Source organism: Peromyscus maniculatus, chromosome 14, assembly GCF_049852395.1.
Source record: "Peromyscus maniculatus bairdii isolate BWxNUB_F1_BW_parent chromosome 14, HU_Pman_BW_mat_3.1, whole genome shotgun sequence".
Taxonomy (NCBI): domain Eukaryota; kingdom Metazoa; phylum Chordata; class Mammalia; order Rodentia; family Cricetidae; genus Peromyscus; species Peromyscus maniculatus.
The window spans coordinates 83,772,982-83,790,703 of NC_134865.1; the positions used below are offsets into that span (position 1 = coordinate 83,772,982).

The 17,722-nt window shown below is 43.5% G+C and overlaps 1 protein-coding gene across 33 annotated transcripts in view; it reads left to right on the forward strand.

Annotated features, from left to right (window-relative positions):
- The window catches only part of Mark3 (microtubule affinity regulating kinase 3), a 92,949-nt gene that overhangs the window by 65,031 nt on the left and 10,196 nt on the right, over positions 1 to 17,722 (forward strand). For 22 of the 33 annotated variants that reach the window (XM_076551439.1, XM_076551441.1, XM_076551440.1 and 19 more), the window contains 2 exons: positions 3,205 to 3,422; positions 11,020 to 11,123. In XM_076551439.1, the coding sequence (XP_076407554.1) occupies positions 3,205 to 3,422; positions 11,020 to 11,123 (322 nt within the window). Of the gene's footprint in view, positions 1 to 3,204; positions 3,423 to 11,019; positions 11,124 to 17,078; positions 17,238 to 17,722 lie in introns of all 33 variants that reach the window. The other 11 variants (XM_076551455.1, XM_076551435.1, XM_076551434.1 and 8 more) reach the window with 1 other exon arrangement.

The following is a 17,722-nucleotide window of genomic DNA, read 5'->3' on the forward strand; positions in this document are numbered from 1 at the left end:
GGCTCAGTGGTGTAGAATGCACTGGCTGGTCCTCCAGAGGACCTGTATTCAGTTCCCAGCATCCACATGGCAGCACACAAGTATCTGTAATTCCAGTTCTAGGGGATCCATCTCTGTCTTCTGGTCACTGTGGGCATCAGGCACACATGTGCACAGACATGCACACAAACAAAACAACTGTCTGCATAAGGTAATACTTCTTTTCAAACTTCAAAAGAAGTTAGGTCTTCCTCGCTATATGCCACGTTTGAAGTTGGTTTAGGCAGAGACCCTTTTGCAAAATGAGGAGGGGAGAGAAGGGAAGAAGAAAGAAGACAGTGTGTGTGAGGGGGTTGATTTACTCCGTCTGCAGGGTTGTAGGCAAGGAGGTGAGCTCAGTCCTCTTCCTGTGGATTCATGTTAGCTAATAAGGAAGTTTTCAGGGCCTGTGTACTGAATGCCCTTAAGATAACCAATTTAAAGGGAATTACTCCTAAATCCTGAGAGAAACCAGTGGAATTTTCTCATTTATCAAGGGAATAATCTTAATACTGTTTATTCTTCCTTAAGCACATAGGTTTCACGTGGGTTTCTAATGACTTTTTCAGAGATAAAGTGCGCTTTGGAACTAGACCATGCATTTGCTAACCCTTCATTTTATCTGTAAGGCATGGAAAAAGGAATGTCAGTAAGTCTGGGGACAGAGCTAATGAGGAACGCCTGGAGCAGAGCTGACTCCTGATCCCGGCCTGTGGTTCTTACACTAAAACAGGACTTTTATCCACTCACAATCTGGTTTCACCATAGAAAGTTCTGTGGACCCAGGTGTATATGTATATAGAGCCAAACAGCACTGATAAATAATGAAAGTAATTTATTTTAAAGTAATTCTTTTGTATACATGCAACACTACTATTCTATTAAAAGAGATTTTTTCATGCTAATTAGATGCCTATTGTTGTTTATTTTTACATAGATTCTTTTCTTGATGTTATTTTTTGTTTTGCTTTGTTTTATTGAGATAGGGTCTCACTCTGTAGTCTTAGGTGGCCTGAAACTTGTAGAACCAGCCTTGCCTTGAACTTTAGAGATTTGCCTGCCTCTGCTTCTTGAGTTTTGGGATTAAAGGCCTGTATTACCACACCTAATGAGAATTAAATGTTGACTGAATTTTTTGATACTAAGGACATAAACACTAATATTATTTTTTTCAAATTGATTGTTATTTTTACTTTTATAATCCTTTATAGTATAAAAATATTACCATTTTATTATTTTTATAATAATACTTACTGAGAATACCACGTCATCTAAATGCATATATGGTACCTAGGGCTGGAGAGAGAGTTTAGTGGTTAAGAACACTTAACTGCTCCCCTATATTGGACTACAGTTTGGTTCCTAACATACAAGTATCCTTTCACAACTGCCTGTAACTCCAATTCCAGGGGATCCAATGTCCTCTATGAGCTCTTGCATGCACATGATGCACATAAACCCACAAAGGGAAACACATATACACATAAATAAGTAAATCTTTAAATGCATAGTACAAAGTGACATACATATTCCACCTCTGGTCTCAGCACATGCACACACACCAAAAGGAGAGAAAAGAGTGCCATCAGGGTGGCTGAGCAGGTAAAGATGCTTGTTGACAAGCCTACTAGCCTGAGTTTGGTACATGGGACTCACATAGTGGAATGAGAGAACCTATTTCTGCAAGCTGTCCTCCGACTTGTAAATGCATATTGTAACATGTGTGTACACACACATAGAATAGGTGACTGGTAAAGTTTTAAGAAGATAGAAAGGGAACTAACCAGTGCACACAACAGCTTGGATGTGTGTCAGTGGGGTTTGGTGTTTCTTTAATTATTATTGTATGTGTATTGGTGTTCTGCCTGCAGGCATGTTTGTGTGAAGGTGCCAGATCCTCTAGAATGGAGTTACAGACAGTTGTGAGCTTCCATGTGTTTGCTGGCAGTTGGACCCAGGGCCTCTAGAAGAGCAGCCAGTACTTAAGCTATCTCTCCAGCCCTAGTCAAGGGAGTTATTTAAACAGAATAACTCAGGAACTGGAGAGATGGCTTGTTTCAAGCACTTGTTGCTCTTCCCGAGACTAGAAGTCAATCCCCAATTACTTGAATATTGGCTCACAATCATCCATAACTCCAGTTGCAGAGGATCCGACTGACACCTTCTGACCTCCATGGGTCATACATGTAAACACATAAATAAGTCTTTGAAAAAAAAAGAATATACTCCAGACCAGCAAAGGAAGAATACATTGGGCCAGCAAGATCACTCAGCTTGCCACCAAATCAGGCAACCTGAGTTAAATACCCAGGACTGACATAGTCTGACCTCCATGTATGAATGTGTGTGTCCTCACAAATAAATGTAATTTTAAAAATGAAAACAAAAACTTCAGCAGTGGGCATTGGTGCTTACGCCTTTAATCGCAGCACTTGGGAGGCAGAGGCAGGCGGATCTCTGTGAGTTCAAGGACAGTGAGGGCTACACAGAGAAACCCTGTCTTGAAAAACCAGAGAGAGAGGTCGTTAGTGAGCATTGTGTCTGATAATTACAGTAGCTCCGTGTCCATTTCCAGTTGTTTGAACTCCAGTGGGGCCTCTGGGTGGCTGACTTAGGAGCCCAGTTAATCATCTGCCATGATCCTCTTCAGATGTGCTCTCCTAGAACACGGCTATAACCATTTCTTCCCTAGCTGGCACTTCCTAAAGGAGCATGTTTTCCTCTGCTTTATTGCTTTCCCTTATGTATTCATTTTCTCCCTTCTCTCTAATATTGGTGTTTTTTTTAAAGACACAAGATAAATTTCCAAAAGAAATGGCATGTGAAATCTGTGCTGTCTTATTCTGACAAAATGAGAACATGTCATACTAAAGGATGTAATTCGATTTACAGAATAGTTTGTTCTGCATGATGATGCCTTTGCATCTAATGAATTTGATTAGTGAGCTTCTAGACAATGACACGGTATTAAGTTGTTTCTGAAAGATAACTAATTTGTTAACTTTTTACAGTCTTTTAAAAAAGTAGAATCTTTGTGTAATAATCAAATGGAAAACATCTTAGAAAATTTTACTAGTTTACACTTAGGTGTGAATAGAAATTTAAATTGTCTTACAAAATGTTATTTTTCACAGACTCAATATGAAACTGCATTCTGTCTTTTAAAGAGTGAACTCTTTGTTGCAGCTGGACCAGCTCTCCCTTCGGTTGTGGCATATCCAAAGAGGAGCCAGACCAGCACTGCGGATAGTGACCTCAAAGAAGATGGAATTCCCTCCCGGAAGTCCAGCGGCGCTGCTGCAGGCGGAAAGGGGATTGCCCCTGCCAGTCCCATGCTTGGGAATGCAAGCAATCCCAATAAAGCGGATATTCCTGAGCGCAAGAAAAGCCCTGCTGTCCCCAGTGTAAGTACTGTTGGGTAGGACAGCAGTCCTCGGTGTTGGGACTTGAACTGGCTAGTCTTTGGCATCGTCCATTTCACTCTGTTCTCTGCCTTCGATGCCCTTCTTCCAGGCTTCCATACCCGCTTCCCGCATTGTAGCTGTTTCTTTGGATAAGTCTGGTTTTTTTCTAGTTCATTTCTGCTGCTCTAACAGAACATCTGAGACATATTTATAAGGAACAGAAATGTGTCCTTAGATCTGGATACTGGGAAACCTAAAATCAAGGTTCCAGTAGGCTCGCTGTCTAGTGGGGGATATTGTCTTTGCTGCTTCCCAAGATAATAATCTGTGGCCACCTGCTCCAGAGGTGAGGATGTGGGAGCATCATCATTCCTCCCTCCCTCCCTCCCTCCCTCCCTCCCTCCCTCCCTCCCTCCCTCCCTCCCTCTTGTAATGCACTAATGACCTAGAAGCCCCAGTTCTTAGCGCTGTTGCACTGGAGCTCATTTACCCAGAGCTTTGGAGCCCAGACAGTCATAGCACATTCTCCACACCAGTAAGTGCTCAGGTCCTGTGTGTCAGACGGAGACAAGGAGAAGTTACCCTGGAGACATCTATTCTCTGTAAGTTGTGTCACAGAAACCGTGGCTGTGCAGAAGCTGATAGGCACAGTACCAGCAAGTCGACTGTCGTGTTGAGAGTGTGTTCACTGAGGCCTTTCTGACTACCAAAGACTGGACTACCAAGGTGACGAAAATGAAGGAAAGTTACATAATTGGTACGCTAAAATTATACAGCTCTGCATCCTTAGCCTTACTACAGTCCCTCAGTAAGTAGTTCCTGTTTGTTAGATTAAGTTGAATTCACTTAGTTTCAGCTGACATAACATGGTAATTATCATTAGTGCTTATAGAAGTAGTTTTGGACAGAATTTGCACAACAATGAACAGTCTCGAGGTTATCTTATCAGTATGTTTTCCTGTCAAAAATTGACAGAAATGCAGCCCTTTTACACGTAGAAAACCCAGAAAGGAACCCTTCATTATGTTCTGGGGTCAGAAGTTCACAAGGAAACCCAAGGGGTTTTGTCCGTTTCATTCTCTGGCATTGTACCTAATCAGAATAAAACATCTACAATACTTATATTTTAGCTTCCAGATGCCTTATAAAGTGAGGTTGTAGCATTGAACTTTAATTTCTATCTCTTGCTTTTTTTTTTGGAAGGGGATGGTTCAAGACAGGGTTTCTCTGTGTAGCCCTGGCTGTCTTAGAACTTGCTCTGTAGTCCAGGCTGGCCTTGAACTCAGAGATCTGCCTGCCTCTGCCTCCTGAAGAGTATGGGCCACCATTACCTGGCTCAGTCTCTTGCATTTTAAATCCAGTCTCACGTTTGTGACAGTAGAATGTACTTTCTTTACCATCTTTGTGACATTTCACCCTATTCCTCTTATCTACATGTTTAAAGTATATCCTGAGTGTTCTCAACTGTCAGTATTTACCTAAAGAATAATAAGTAACAGCAATATTATATAGTCTTGTTACTATAGCGGAATTCTGAGGCAATTAACCTAAAAAGAGAAGAGATACATATGTTAGTTCAGGGCTAGTTCCAGTCCAAGGTGGGTTAGGCTTATGACTCATAACTAGGCTGTGAAGAACAAGGTAGGAAGGAAGCACGTGACTAGATGGGCCAGAGTCTCAACACACTCTATGGACATGCCCTGGTGACTTTAGAACCTCTGAAGCGGGAATCTAAAGTGTTTGTGTTCAAACAAATAAAGCTTGCCTGGAGATCAGAGAAACAAACGAGCAGCCACTAGTGACTTCTTACGTCTCTGAATCCTCAGACCAAAAGGGGCCAAGATCCTGTCTCTACTGCCTTACATTCCTGTCTCCACTTCCCGACTGCTGGGATTAAAGACATGAGCCTTCCAAGTGCTGCGATCAAAGGCATGAACCACCATTCATACAAATAAAAATAAATCTTTTTGCCCATTGTCATGGTGCACACGCCTTTCATCCCAGTACTCAGGAGGCAGAGGCAGGCAGATTTCTGAGTTTGTGGCCAGACTAATCTACAGTGAGTTCCAGGACAGCCAGGGCTACACAGAGAAACCCTGTCTCAAAAAACAAGAGGGTAAAATCATTTTAATTTTCACTTATTTATTACTTACTCGCTCTGTAAACTAGGGTAGCCTCAAACTCAGAGGTCTGCCTTCCTCCTAGGTCCTGAGATTAAAGGCTTATGCCACTACACCCAGCCGTGATTGTAATTTTATATTAAATTTTGAAAGCAGGAAGTTTGAATTTTGCAGGCTTGTTCCTATGTCCCCATCCACTCCACAGGTTCACTAAATTCATTTGAGGCTGATTTACCATATAATTCCTGGGGAATTTATTTTGTTGCGTGGTGCTAGGCGTGGTGGCAGAGGCCTTTAATCCTAGCACAAGGAAGGCAGAGGCAGGTGGATCTTAGGAGTTTGAGACCAGCCTGGTCTACATAGTGAGTTCCAGGGGAGCAAAGGCTGCACAATGAAACCATGTCTCAGAACAAACACAATTCTCTTTTTATAGAGATAAATATAACCAGTCATAGTAGCATATGACGTTAGTCCCAGCACTTAGAACTGTGAGTTCTAAGGCAGCCTTGTCTACAAAGTGAATTCCAGGACAGCCAAAGTTGTTACACACAGAAACCCTGTCTTGAAAAATCAAAAAACAAAATAAATAAAAATTGAAAATAATTTTTTAATGCTGTGGTGATGGAGATGAAGCTCTGGTGGTAAATTGTTTGCACAGCGTGGAAGAGGCCTTGAGTTCAGTCTTTAGCACCACCCAAACTGGGTGTGGTGGAGAATCACAGTACTTAGGAGGCAGAGCCAGGAACATCAGGAGTTCAAGGTGGAAGGGACTAGAGAAATGGATCAGTAAATTAAGCATGTTGGCTGCTCTTGCAGAGGACCACAGTTTGGTTCCCAGCACCCACATCAGGTGAATTATAACCGTCTGTAACTAGTTCCAGGTGTATCAGATGCCGCTGACTTCTGCACTTTTACTCACATGTAGACACATAACTAAATATAAAATAAATTGGCACTGGAGAGACGGCTCAGAGTTCAAGAGCACTTGTTACTCTTTTAGAAGACCTAGGTTCAATCACCAGCACCCAGATGGTGGCTCAAAGCTACTTGTAACTCCAGTTCCTGGGGACTCGACACCCGCTCTGGTCATCACAGTCCACACATGGTGCACAGGCACACATATAGCCAAGGCGGTCATGTACATAAAATAAGAGCAAGCCTCAGAGAATAAAAGAAAAAAATCCTGGCTAGTGAGATGATCCTGAAGGTAGAGATCATTTCCCTAGGATACCTGATGGCCCATGATGGAAGCAGAACACTGACTTACAGGTTATCATCCAACATCCATATGTACACCACAGCATGCATGCACCTATACTATACACATCACACACAAAAATAATACACAAGTGTAATTAAAAAATATTCTCTGAGTGAGCTCAATTCTTAAAACAATTCCCTAATGTGCGCCACAGCCTTGGTTTTAATTTTTAGCACCACAAAAGTTAGTAAATATAGATGTTACATGATAAAAATCTTTCATTGTAACTTTTATTCCTTTGTTGGGGTATTTTGTTTTTTATTTACAAGATTAAATTAACATAGAATCTACATAACATATAATTAACCATTTTAAGTGTGCAGCTGGCATGTACAACCATACATGGTTAAGAACTTACTTTTTTTTTAATTTGTTTGGTTTCACTAGATTTGTTTTTTGGTTGGTTGGTTTGAAACATGGTGTCTGTGCCTTAGGCTGACCTCAGCCTCAACCTGCAATTACAGGCATGAGCCACTGCCCAACTTAGTTGGAGAACTTTTCAGCACCACAGAATAGCCTGTAACTGTGATCACTTGTCATTTTCTGGCTCCTCAGCTGCCTTTTTTGATGACTCCACATAAATGGAGCCAAATACATATATATACACCATTGTGTTTGATTTCTTGAATTCAGGGTAATATTTTGAGAGTTCAAGTTGTGGCATATATTAACACGTCATTCCTTTTTAGAGCTTGAGTGTTAGACTACAATTCACTTGATCATTTATTGATAGACATTTAGATTATTTCTACCTTTTAGACATAAAGAATAGCATTGTAAACATTTGTATAAAATGTCTATGTGGCCTGAAGGTGGTGGCATAGGCTTTTAATCTCAGCACTCAGAGACAGAGGCAGGCTTATCTTTGAGGCCAGCCTGGTCAACAGAGTGAGTTCCAGGATAGCCAGGGCTGTTAGACAACTCTGTGGTGACAACAGTTTTCTTTTCTGTGTGTGTGTGTGCGTGTGTATGTACTTGTCTGTGCAAACGAGTATAAAAGACAAAGGTTAACAGTGGAAATGTTTTTGTCAATTGCTTTCTACCTTTTGGGTGTGCTCTGCCCCACTCTTTGCGTCTGTAGCCTCTGCCTTAAGTTTTAGCCATCTTAGTCTTTAAGAGGGGGTCTCTGAACTTGAAGCTTGTTGATTAGGTCAGATTGGCTGCCAGTAATTTTCCTGTCTCTGCCTCCCCGCCCCGGGATACATACAATACATACTACTGCACTTGACTGTTGCTTTGTTCTGTTTCCTTTTTTAAGAAGGGTTTTTCTGTGTGGCTCTGGCTGGCTTTTTTTAAATGTGGGTTCTGAACTCACTTTATCCTCTTAAACTTTATACATTACTGGGGAGTGGTGCCTATGGCATAGGCACACGTGGAAGTCAGAGGACAGGTCTCTCTGTGTAGCCCTGGCTGTCCTGGAACTTGATCAAGAGATTCACCTGCCCCTGCCTCCCTGAGTGCTGGGATTAAAGGTGTATACCACCACCACCCAGTTTAGTTAAGATTTCTATGGCTATGATAAAGCACTGATCAAAAGTTTAGGGGAAGGAAAGGGTTTATTTCAAACTTTTTTTTTTTTTTTTTTTTTTTTTTTTTTAAAGACAGCATTTGTCTGTGTAGCCCTGGCTGTCCTGGAATTCACTTTGTAAACCAGACAGGCCTCAAACACAAAGATCTGCCTGCTTCTGCCTTCCAAGTGCTAGGACTAGAGGCATGCACCACCACTACTTGGCTGGTTTATTTCATTTTAACATCTCTCAGGTTGTCTCAGAGGGAAGTTAGGTTAGAAACTCATGCAGAGGCTGGTGACTGCCTTCCCAAGGTTGGTACCACCCACCATGAGCCAAGCCCTCTCATATCAGTCAAGAGAATGACCCCACAGACTTGCTATAGGAGTGTCTCTCTGATAGAGGTGACACCTCATTCCCAGGGTTGACACTGCCCATCATGAGCCAAACTCTCCCATGTCAATGAAGACAGTGACCACATAGACTTCTTATAGGATAGTCTCTGATGGAAGTTCTTCCACCCAGCTTACTCTACCTTGTATCAGGGTTACAAAACAGCCCACATGGGGCTTGAACTCAGGTCCTTAGACTCTATGCAGCAAGCAACTTTACCCACTGAGCCATTGTATCCATTCATTTCCTTGTTTATTTAATTACATTTTATTCATTTGTGGGTGGAAGACATCCCAGAGTATGCCTGTGGAGGTCAAGGAACAACTTTATATAAAGTTGTTAGTCTCTTTCTACGTGTGGGTTCCTAGATGGAACATTATGGGGTCTCACTATGTAGCCCAGGGTGGCCTTGAACTCACAATAATTCTCCTGCCTCAACCTCAAGAGTTTTGGAATCTGCTGAGCAGTAGCTTTGCACGCCTTTAATCCCAGCAGGCAGATCTCTAAGTTTGAGGCCAGCCTGGTCTGCAAATGGAGTTCCAGGACTGCCAGGGCTACACAGAGAAACCTTGTCTCAAAAAACAGCAGAAAAACCTTTTTATTATATTTATGTTGTGTATGTATCTATATGCATACATTCTTGCACACGTGTGCAAGGGAGTTGCTTCTTGTTTTCTACTGTGTGTATTCTAGGAGTCAAACTCAAGTTGACAGTCTTGGGAGCAAACACAGCACCAACTGAGCCTGAGCCAGCTTGCTGCCCTGTGTTAATATTCTGATCCTGCCTCTTGGCACCACCCTATGCCCTTAAGGGAAACCTCCACCCATTTCTCCCCCGTTCCTCTTCCCCTCCCCCTCTCTTCCCTTTCCTTCCACGAGGAGTGCGTACCCTCTCCCCCTTCTCTTTCTCTCCTCCCTCTTTTCTCTTCCTCCACTAAATAAACCTCCTCACTGAGCGCTGTCTGCATGGCTTCTCTGTTTCTCACCCGCCACAAGAGCACCTTGGCTCTCTACCTGCCAGAGCCTTCTTTATACAATTCATAACACCTTGGGTTGCCCATTTTTAATTTGTCATTCTGAGATTATGTTGTAAGAGTTGTTGCCATATATTCTGAATACGAGACACTGATCAGACATAAGATTGCAAGCATTTCCTGTCCTTGTGCGTTCCTTCACTTTTCACAATATCCTTGGTACTTTTTCGTGTATATGATTGTTTTTGTCTGCCTCTGTGTCTGTGTGCCACATGCATTCATGGTGCCTAAAGAGCATCAGATCCCTGGAACTGGAGTTACAGACAGTTGTGAGCCACCAAGCAGATGCTGAACCCAGGTCCTTCGGAAGAGCAGCCAGCAGATGTGCTTAATCGCTGAGCCATCTCTCCTGTTCATCCTTTGCATTTTTATTAGTTTTTTTATATTCTTGTTCATACTTGTGCTAACTTTGTCTGCTAGTGTGTTGTCAAACTCCAGCCTCATGGAAATGTGTTCTAATTTTATTGGCATGTATATTATTATATATTTCTGCATATATGTTAGCCTTATCCTTAAAATACTGCATTAATTTTTTTCTATCTTTTTAAGCAAGGGCTTACTATGTAATCCAGTCTGGCCTCAAACTCATGATGTTCCTGCCTCAGCCTCCCAAACGTCGGGATTACTAGATTTATTTAAAGACTTTTTTTAAAAGGGACTGGAGCAATGGCTCAGTAATTAAGAGTGCTTTCTATTCTTGCAGAAGACCAGAGTTCAGTTCCCAATACCCACATTCGGCAGCTCTTGTATAACTCTAGCTTCAGGAGATCCATTGTCCTCTTCTGGCACACAAGCGCGCGCGCGCGCACACACACACACACACACTCACATACCATTGTGCAAACACAGTCACATACGTTGTTTTTATTTATTTGTTTGTTTATGAATGACTGTGTAGGTCTAGGGAGATGATCTAGTGGGTAAAATGCTTGCTGCTCAAGTGTTCAGAAACCCAGCACCCAAATAAAGCCAGATGGTTATGGCCGCCTGCCTACGATCTCAGTACACTAAAGGCAGAGAGAGAGAGGCTGTCCCTCCCTTTGACCAGCTGGCTAAGTAGTCTAACCTCAGTCTGAGAGCTTTGAGTTTAGGGAGAATACTCAGTAGAGAGTGTCCAGAGAGTTAGCACATTATTAACCTCCAACCTTCAGGCACATGCACACCCCCAAACGCATAGACAACAGCCGTCTTCCAATTTTTTGTTTGCATAAACAATTTTTTTTATTTCTATTGAATTGTACTTACCAAATAGTCTAAGATAAGTACACCCTTTTCTTGCAGAGTAATGCAGCATCTGGTGGAATGACACGACGAAACACCTACGTTTGCAGTGAGAGGTCTGCAACGGACAGACACTCAGTCATTCAGAATGGCAAAGAAAACAGGTAGGAGATTTTTACCTAGAAAAATGTTTTCTCCCAAAAGAAGTGGTAGTATGTCACTTCTCACTTTTAAAATCAAAATTCAAATGGTTATTGCTTATTCATTAAAGGTAAGTAAACTTTAAATGCTAATTTTTAGCAAAATATTGGGATTCCAGATTCTTCTCTTTGTCCAGAGCACCTATCCCTATGCTTGGCTATGTGTGACAAGGAAAAGTTGAGGTTGAGCCAGTGAGGTTTCTTCTGGAGACTCTTAGCATGCCATGGTTTTTGAAAATGGTGAGTAGGGGAATGGAAGAGATTTTGTGTATGTTCATCTTTGGAACAGGGTCTCAGTTGTGGTTTAGGTACAGTGCCATAATAATGTGCATGGTTCCATTTCTAGCTCTATGATAACAATAATAATAACTTAAGCTGGGTGGTGGTGGTACAGGTCTTTAATTCCTAGCACTCTGGAGGTAGAGGAAGGTGCATCTCCAGGTTCAAGGCCAGTCTTCCCACCAGGTGCAGATGGCCAGTAGTAATATAGTCCCCCCTCAGAGAAATATTCATGAGACAGTAGGAACATGGAGAGTCCATCTTCTGCATGGCTTGAAACACTAATAAGATCATGTGTCTGTAAGTAGATCATATCAGAGTTATGAAATAAGAAAATGAGGGCTGGAGAGATGGTTCTGTGATAAAGAGCACTGTCTGCTCTTCCAGAGGACCCATGTTTGATTCCCAGCACCCACATGGGACTCAACAACCATCTGGAACTCCAGTCCTAGGCGTCTGATTTTCTCTTCTGACTTCCACAGGCATTAGGCAGGCAAAACAACCATACATATATCAAAGTACAGCCTCTGGTTGTCTTCTGAAACTCAGGAAATCTAAATGTGAACTCCTGTACAACAACAACAAAAAAGGATCTGGGCACTGGTGGCGCATGCCTTTAATTCCAGCACTAGGGAGGCAGAGACAGGCTGATGGATCTCTGAGATCCAAGCCAGCCTGGTCTACAGATCAAGTAAGTTTCAGAGGCCTACATACCCAGAAAAACCCTGTTTCCGAACAAAAGTAAGAAAAATGGGATTAGGTTGATCCAGGAACCATGAAGTACTATTGATTTGTGGGGGAAGGGAAAAGAAATCTAGTTGGTGGGATTTAGTTAAATGCATATTCTGTATAAAATAAACCAAATTCTGAGTGAGGAGTTAGAAATTAGAGTAAGCCTCAGAGAACTCCAAGATGAGTTCAAGTTACCTTTTGCTGTCCTCTGACTTGAATCTTGACCACTGTCTGGTCATATTTAGCATGCACGCTCGCCAGAAAAGGACATTGGATCTCTTGGAGCTACAGTTGTAGATGAGCTGCCCACTGTGTGTGCAAGTACAACCCTGAGGTTCAGTCAGCAGGACAACAGTGAGAAGCACTGAGTTAGGGTGATAGTAGTCATCCTTTTTTCTTAAGGCTTGAAGCTCCTGATCTTCCCTGCCTCCACCCTCAAGTACTGGTATTACAGATGTGTGGACCACCACACGTGTCTTGTGACATTAATTTGTTTTATTGAATTGGTTTCTGTCTTTTTATTATTATACTGGACCAAATAGCAAAGTTGCTCCCTTCTGCACTGACACAGAAGTCTAGGTACTATACATCCACTAAGGCTCCTTGTTTTTGCAAATCGCGTTTATGACAACCATAAGGCAAACAAATCTAAAGGAATGGTTATGAGTGTTTCCAGCGAACAGACGGCTCTCCCCTCGCCCAGCAGGACAACTCACCCAGTAGCACCCTCGGGAACTTTGTGAAGTTGGGGGCTCTAGAAAGATGGTATTTTCTAGAGATGTGAAAAGGAAAAGAGGAAGAAAGGAAGTCATTTGCCTGGTGGTCAGGTGGAAAGAGGATGAAATAAATGAGAAAACTGAAGTTCCTGCAGCATTTCTTTAAGAACTGGGGTTGAACTGAAACCATATACAAATGGGGGCACCTGTGCAGTGAGGGTGACGCTGGCTCACCCGCCCGATGCCAGGCTCACCACAGCAGAGAAGCTCCTGGCGCACAACACGAGGGAAAAGAAAACACTGGCTTGGCAGTTTGTTTTGTTTTGTTTAAGTTTTTCGAGACAGGGTTTCTCTGTGTAGTTTTGGTGCCTGGCCTGGAACTCACTCTGTAGACCAGGCTGGCCTTGAACTCACAGAGATCCGCCTGGCTCTGCCTCCCAAGTGCTGGGATAAAAGGCGTGTACCACCACCACCTGGTTGTGAATTTTTTAAAATAATTTTTATTTTATGTGCATTGGTGTTTTGCTTGAATGTATGTCTGTAGCACGCACTAGCCCACATGGCCTCCTCTAGCACACATTTAAAACGGACCTGGAAGCCCTTATGCAGCAGCCGCTTGGATGGCGTGTGCCAGCGTTTGGCAGTTCTGTTCATGGGCTTTCTCATCTCTCCCATGGTACACCTTAAATGCCACAGCTGAAACTTCCATCTGTGGGGTCAGGATCCTTGCTCTCCAGATGCTTAAGTTTAGCCCTCATGTCAGGTAGCTCTGGGAGACAAGAGATGGATTTTATTCCATGTCTTGAATTTTTTTTTTCTTTTTTATTTGATAGTTTGCTGGTTTGAGGGCAGCTTTAGGAAGACCCGCCAAGTGGCAGGCTGTAAACTGATCTCTGGCTAGAGAGCCATCTGGATTATTATGATCCCAATGTGGGTCCTGATCATAAACTTATTTACATGCATCCTAGCCTTCTTCTAGACCTGTCCATGCTTAGTGGCCTGCCCGGTACCGGAGAACAAATCGGAGGTCAGATAAGTGAAGCCAGAGTTGGAGAGAAAGACTCAGGGAGGGTTCACAGCTTAGGCAAAAGTGTGGGGATAAGATAACTCTTCATTTGCACATTCCCTGGCAGAAGTTAGTTAATTCCCGTGAAATATCAGGGTTCAAGCAGCCGTTATGCGGCCAAATTTACTGGTATCTGGGGATATTTAAGACATTTCTCGCACTGGCGGTGGTGGCGCACACCTTTAATCCCAGCAGGTAGATCTTTGTGAGTTCAAGGCCAGCTGGGGCTACAGAGTGAGGTCCAGGACAGGCACCAAAGCTACATAGAGAAACCCTGTCTTGAAATACCACAAAAAAAAAAGACATTTCTCAGAGGAGCAGTGGGACCAAAGGAGGAAGCTTTTTATGTCCCATGACTGCAGCCAAGAGAAAAAAAATTAAAATAACAAAGGGGATCCCAGACTCACATCTCTGTGGACTGTCATAAATGAACATCACAAGTTACCCAACCCATTGTCACGGGATGGGCAAGGGCTGGGGGACATAAGTACCAGAGGATCCCCTGGAATCCAGACAGCATTCAGTGCTTAATCAAGAGAGAATGTGTCATGGTACACAGCCCGAGGACTCTCTGGGGCATCTGGCACGAGAAATATATCTCAGGCTACAGAGGAAATGGTGAGGGATCAGAAATGGAAAACTCACCAACCTGGAGCCGTCCTGGGGACTAGGCAAATGAAAAAAGCCGGCAGTTGTAGATCCAGTCAGGTATAGGGCCCCAGACGCAGAGTGCCTTGAGAGCCTGCTTCATCACAGCACCAATGTTGGTTTTAAAAAACAAGGAAAGGTCAAAGGCACATGGGGAAGAGAAAGCAAAAGAGAGGGGAGGAGTCTGTGTCCAGCTTTTTAAGGATTTCCATGCACATGCACAGGTGGGCTTATGGAGCTAAGCCACTCATGCGCTTATTGCTTGACTGCGCATCACACTGATGACGTAAGACGCTACTGAACTGCGCATGGGCGGCCATGTAGCTGGAGTGGCAGAATCCTAACAGTTGTGTCCCCTGCTTCCTACCAGGGCCTATTTGCTTCTCAGCAACATTCATTGAAAACACTTTGTTCAGTCTGGGGAGCTGACTTGGAGGGTAAATCACACTTGCTCTGTGAGCATGAGATGGGAGTTTGAATTTCCAGCACCTATGGAAAGCAAGGCATGGCTGTGCTACCTGTAACTCCAGCACCATGGGGTGTAGACAGACATGAAACAGTTGAGGCATGAAATAGTTTTTTTTTTTCCGGGGGGGGGGGGGGGGGTTGTTTTTTGAGACAGGGTTTCTCTGTGTAACATTCTTGGCTGCCCTGGAATTCACTGAGATCGGCCTGCCTCTGCCTCCCAAGTGCTGGGATTAAAGGTGTGTGCCACCATTGCCCCGGCTTGAGGACCAGAATTCTAACTAAAGCTCAGGAGATCTAGTACCCTTTTCTAGAGTTTGCAGGCATATTCACTCAAACACATTCACGTGCATGCATGCACGCACACTTTTAATATAACAAAAAAATAATTTAATAATTTTAACCAAATAGTTCATACTTAAAGTATGAATTATACTTTCCTTTAGCTAGGTCTTGTACTTTGTGGAAGAATCAGTCAGTGCTGCAGAGTATTTGCACATGCTCTCTTCATGCCCCTGTACCTATCTATAGGTCTTGCCTGGGCAATTGGGCCAGTCACCCCTGCAGCTACTTCTTGGAGAAAGGGAACAGTCTCAGCAGGAAGGTACTGGTGCACGCCTTTAATCCCAGCACTCGGGAGGCAGAGGCAGGCAGATCTCTGTGAGTTTGAGGCCAGCCTGGGCTACAGAGTGAGTTCCAGGAAAGGAGCAAAGCAACACAGAGAAACCCTGTCCCGTAAAACAGAGAGAGAGAGAGAGAGAGAGAGAGAGAGAGAGAGAGAGAGAGAGAGAGAGAGAGAGAGAAGTCTCTTGTCTACACCCAAGCCCTTTTCCTTCTCCAAGTCTGTCTTTAAGACCACTTATGTTCTCCAGAGAAGTCAAACAGCTCCTGTTTTTTCTGTTCTTGCTCTGTTCATTCTCTTCATTCACATGTTGAACCTAGCTCCCAGTTTGGTAAAAATTGTCAGCACCTAGGCAGACCAACCAAATGTATTGACCACTGTCTGGATTTGAACAGAGTACAAGAGATGGGCCAATGAGACAGGCAACTTAGCAGGCAAAAAGCCTTTATCGTTTGTCATACAAACCCCGTGACTGGAGTTTGATCCCTAGAACCTATGTGCAGGTGAAAAGAGGAAGCAGGTCCTAGGGTACTACTCTGTGTGAGTGAGTTTGTCCGAATCCGTTGTGCAAGGTAACACTGAAGGCTTTAAATCACTACGATACTCTCTCCATAAATAGTCCACATGCTGATTTTCCCCATCTTGCTAAGAAGGGAGCACATGTCTTCTGAGTGGGAAGGTTCTGAACTCTATTGTTCAAATGACATAGGATACTCTGATGGGTAATAAGTTTCTATGCTCATGATTACAGTCTCTGTGTAGCTTTGTGCCTTTCCTGGAACTCACTCTCTAGACCAGGCTGGCCTCGAACTCACAGAGATCCGCCTGCCTCTGCCTCCCGAGTGCAGGGGTTAAAGGCGTGTGCCACCACCGCCTGGCTAAGATAATGAACTTTTAAAACTGCTGTTTGCAGCTGGGCGGTAGTGGCACATACCTTTAATCCCAGTACTTGGGAGGCAGAGGCAGTCAGATCTCAGTGAGTTCGAGTTCAGCCTGGTCTACAGAGTGAGATCCAGGGGTTGGGGATTTAGCTCAGTGGTAGAGCGCTTGCCTAGCAAGCACAAGGCCCTGGGTTCAGTCCTCAGCTCCTGAAAAGAAAAAGAAAAAAGAAAAAGAAAAGTGAGAGCCAGGACAGCCAGGACTGTTACACAGAGAAACCCTGTCTCGGGGGTAAAAAAGGGAAAAAAAAAAAAAAACAACCTGCTGTTTGTAAAAGCAGTTAAGGGCCAGCAATTGGCCCAAATCCCCAAACAAGGTAAAGAGATTCTTAATCTCTGGAGGTCTGCAGGGGTCTGGGGAGAAGGTGTGTGCATTAGACAGCAGGCTGCTCTTGGTCACTGTTCCATCACACTGTTGTTTCTGCCTCTGCCTGAACCCAAACCCTCTCCCAGCCTGACAGAAGTGTTCGCTTACGCAGCTAGCCCTGCCTCACTCTGTGCCACATCTACCTGTCGGCTGAGACATCAGAAGTCGATGTCCATGTCAGCCTCTGGGCACCCCAAGATGATGTTACCTCCAATAGACAGTGAAGGAGATAACTTCAAGGCTATGTAAGAAAAATGCACATTCCTTGTGAAGCTAATGTGTACCCACTGCTGCTTAATTTTGTGCTGTGGATTTTATGGTTCAAGATTTTGTTACAGTTGTCCACAAGATGTTCTTCCTCCATATAGTTTTAGTGAAGTACATCCTGTCTCACTGTGTCCATGTTATCTGTGTCTGTATGTATATATGCCTGTCTTCATGCCTTGGCATACATACTACAGGGTATAAGAAATCCCCACCCCAACTTGCTTTCAGCATGTGGGATTTTACATTTATGCCATCTGTGTGCTTCTAGAAACTTTTTGGTTGCCTGTTCCTTTTCACATGCAAGACTTTCTTTCCTTTCGGCACAGTTCTCTGTGTGTAAGCAGCTTGAAAGGGAAGTAGAGGGGGAAAATGTGAGTTAGCCATTCTCTACCCTACGTTAATCTTGTCCTTGAAATGTACATATATGGTGTTCCTAAACCTTTTGAGCTTTGTCTCTTGTCCT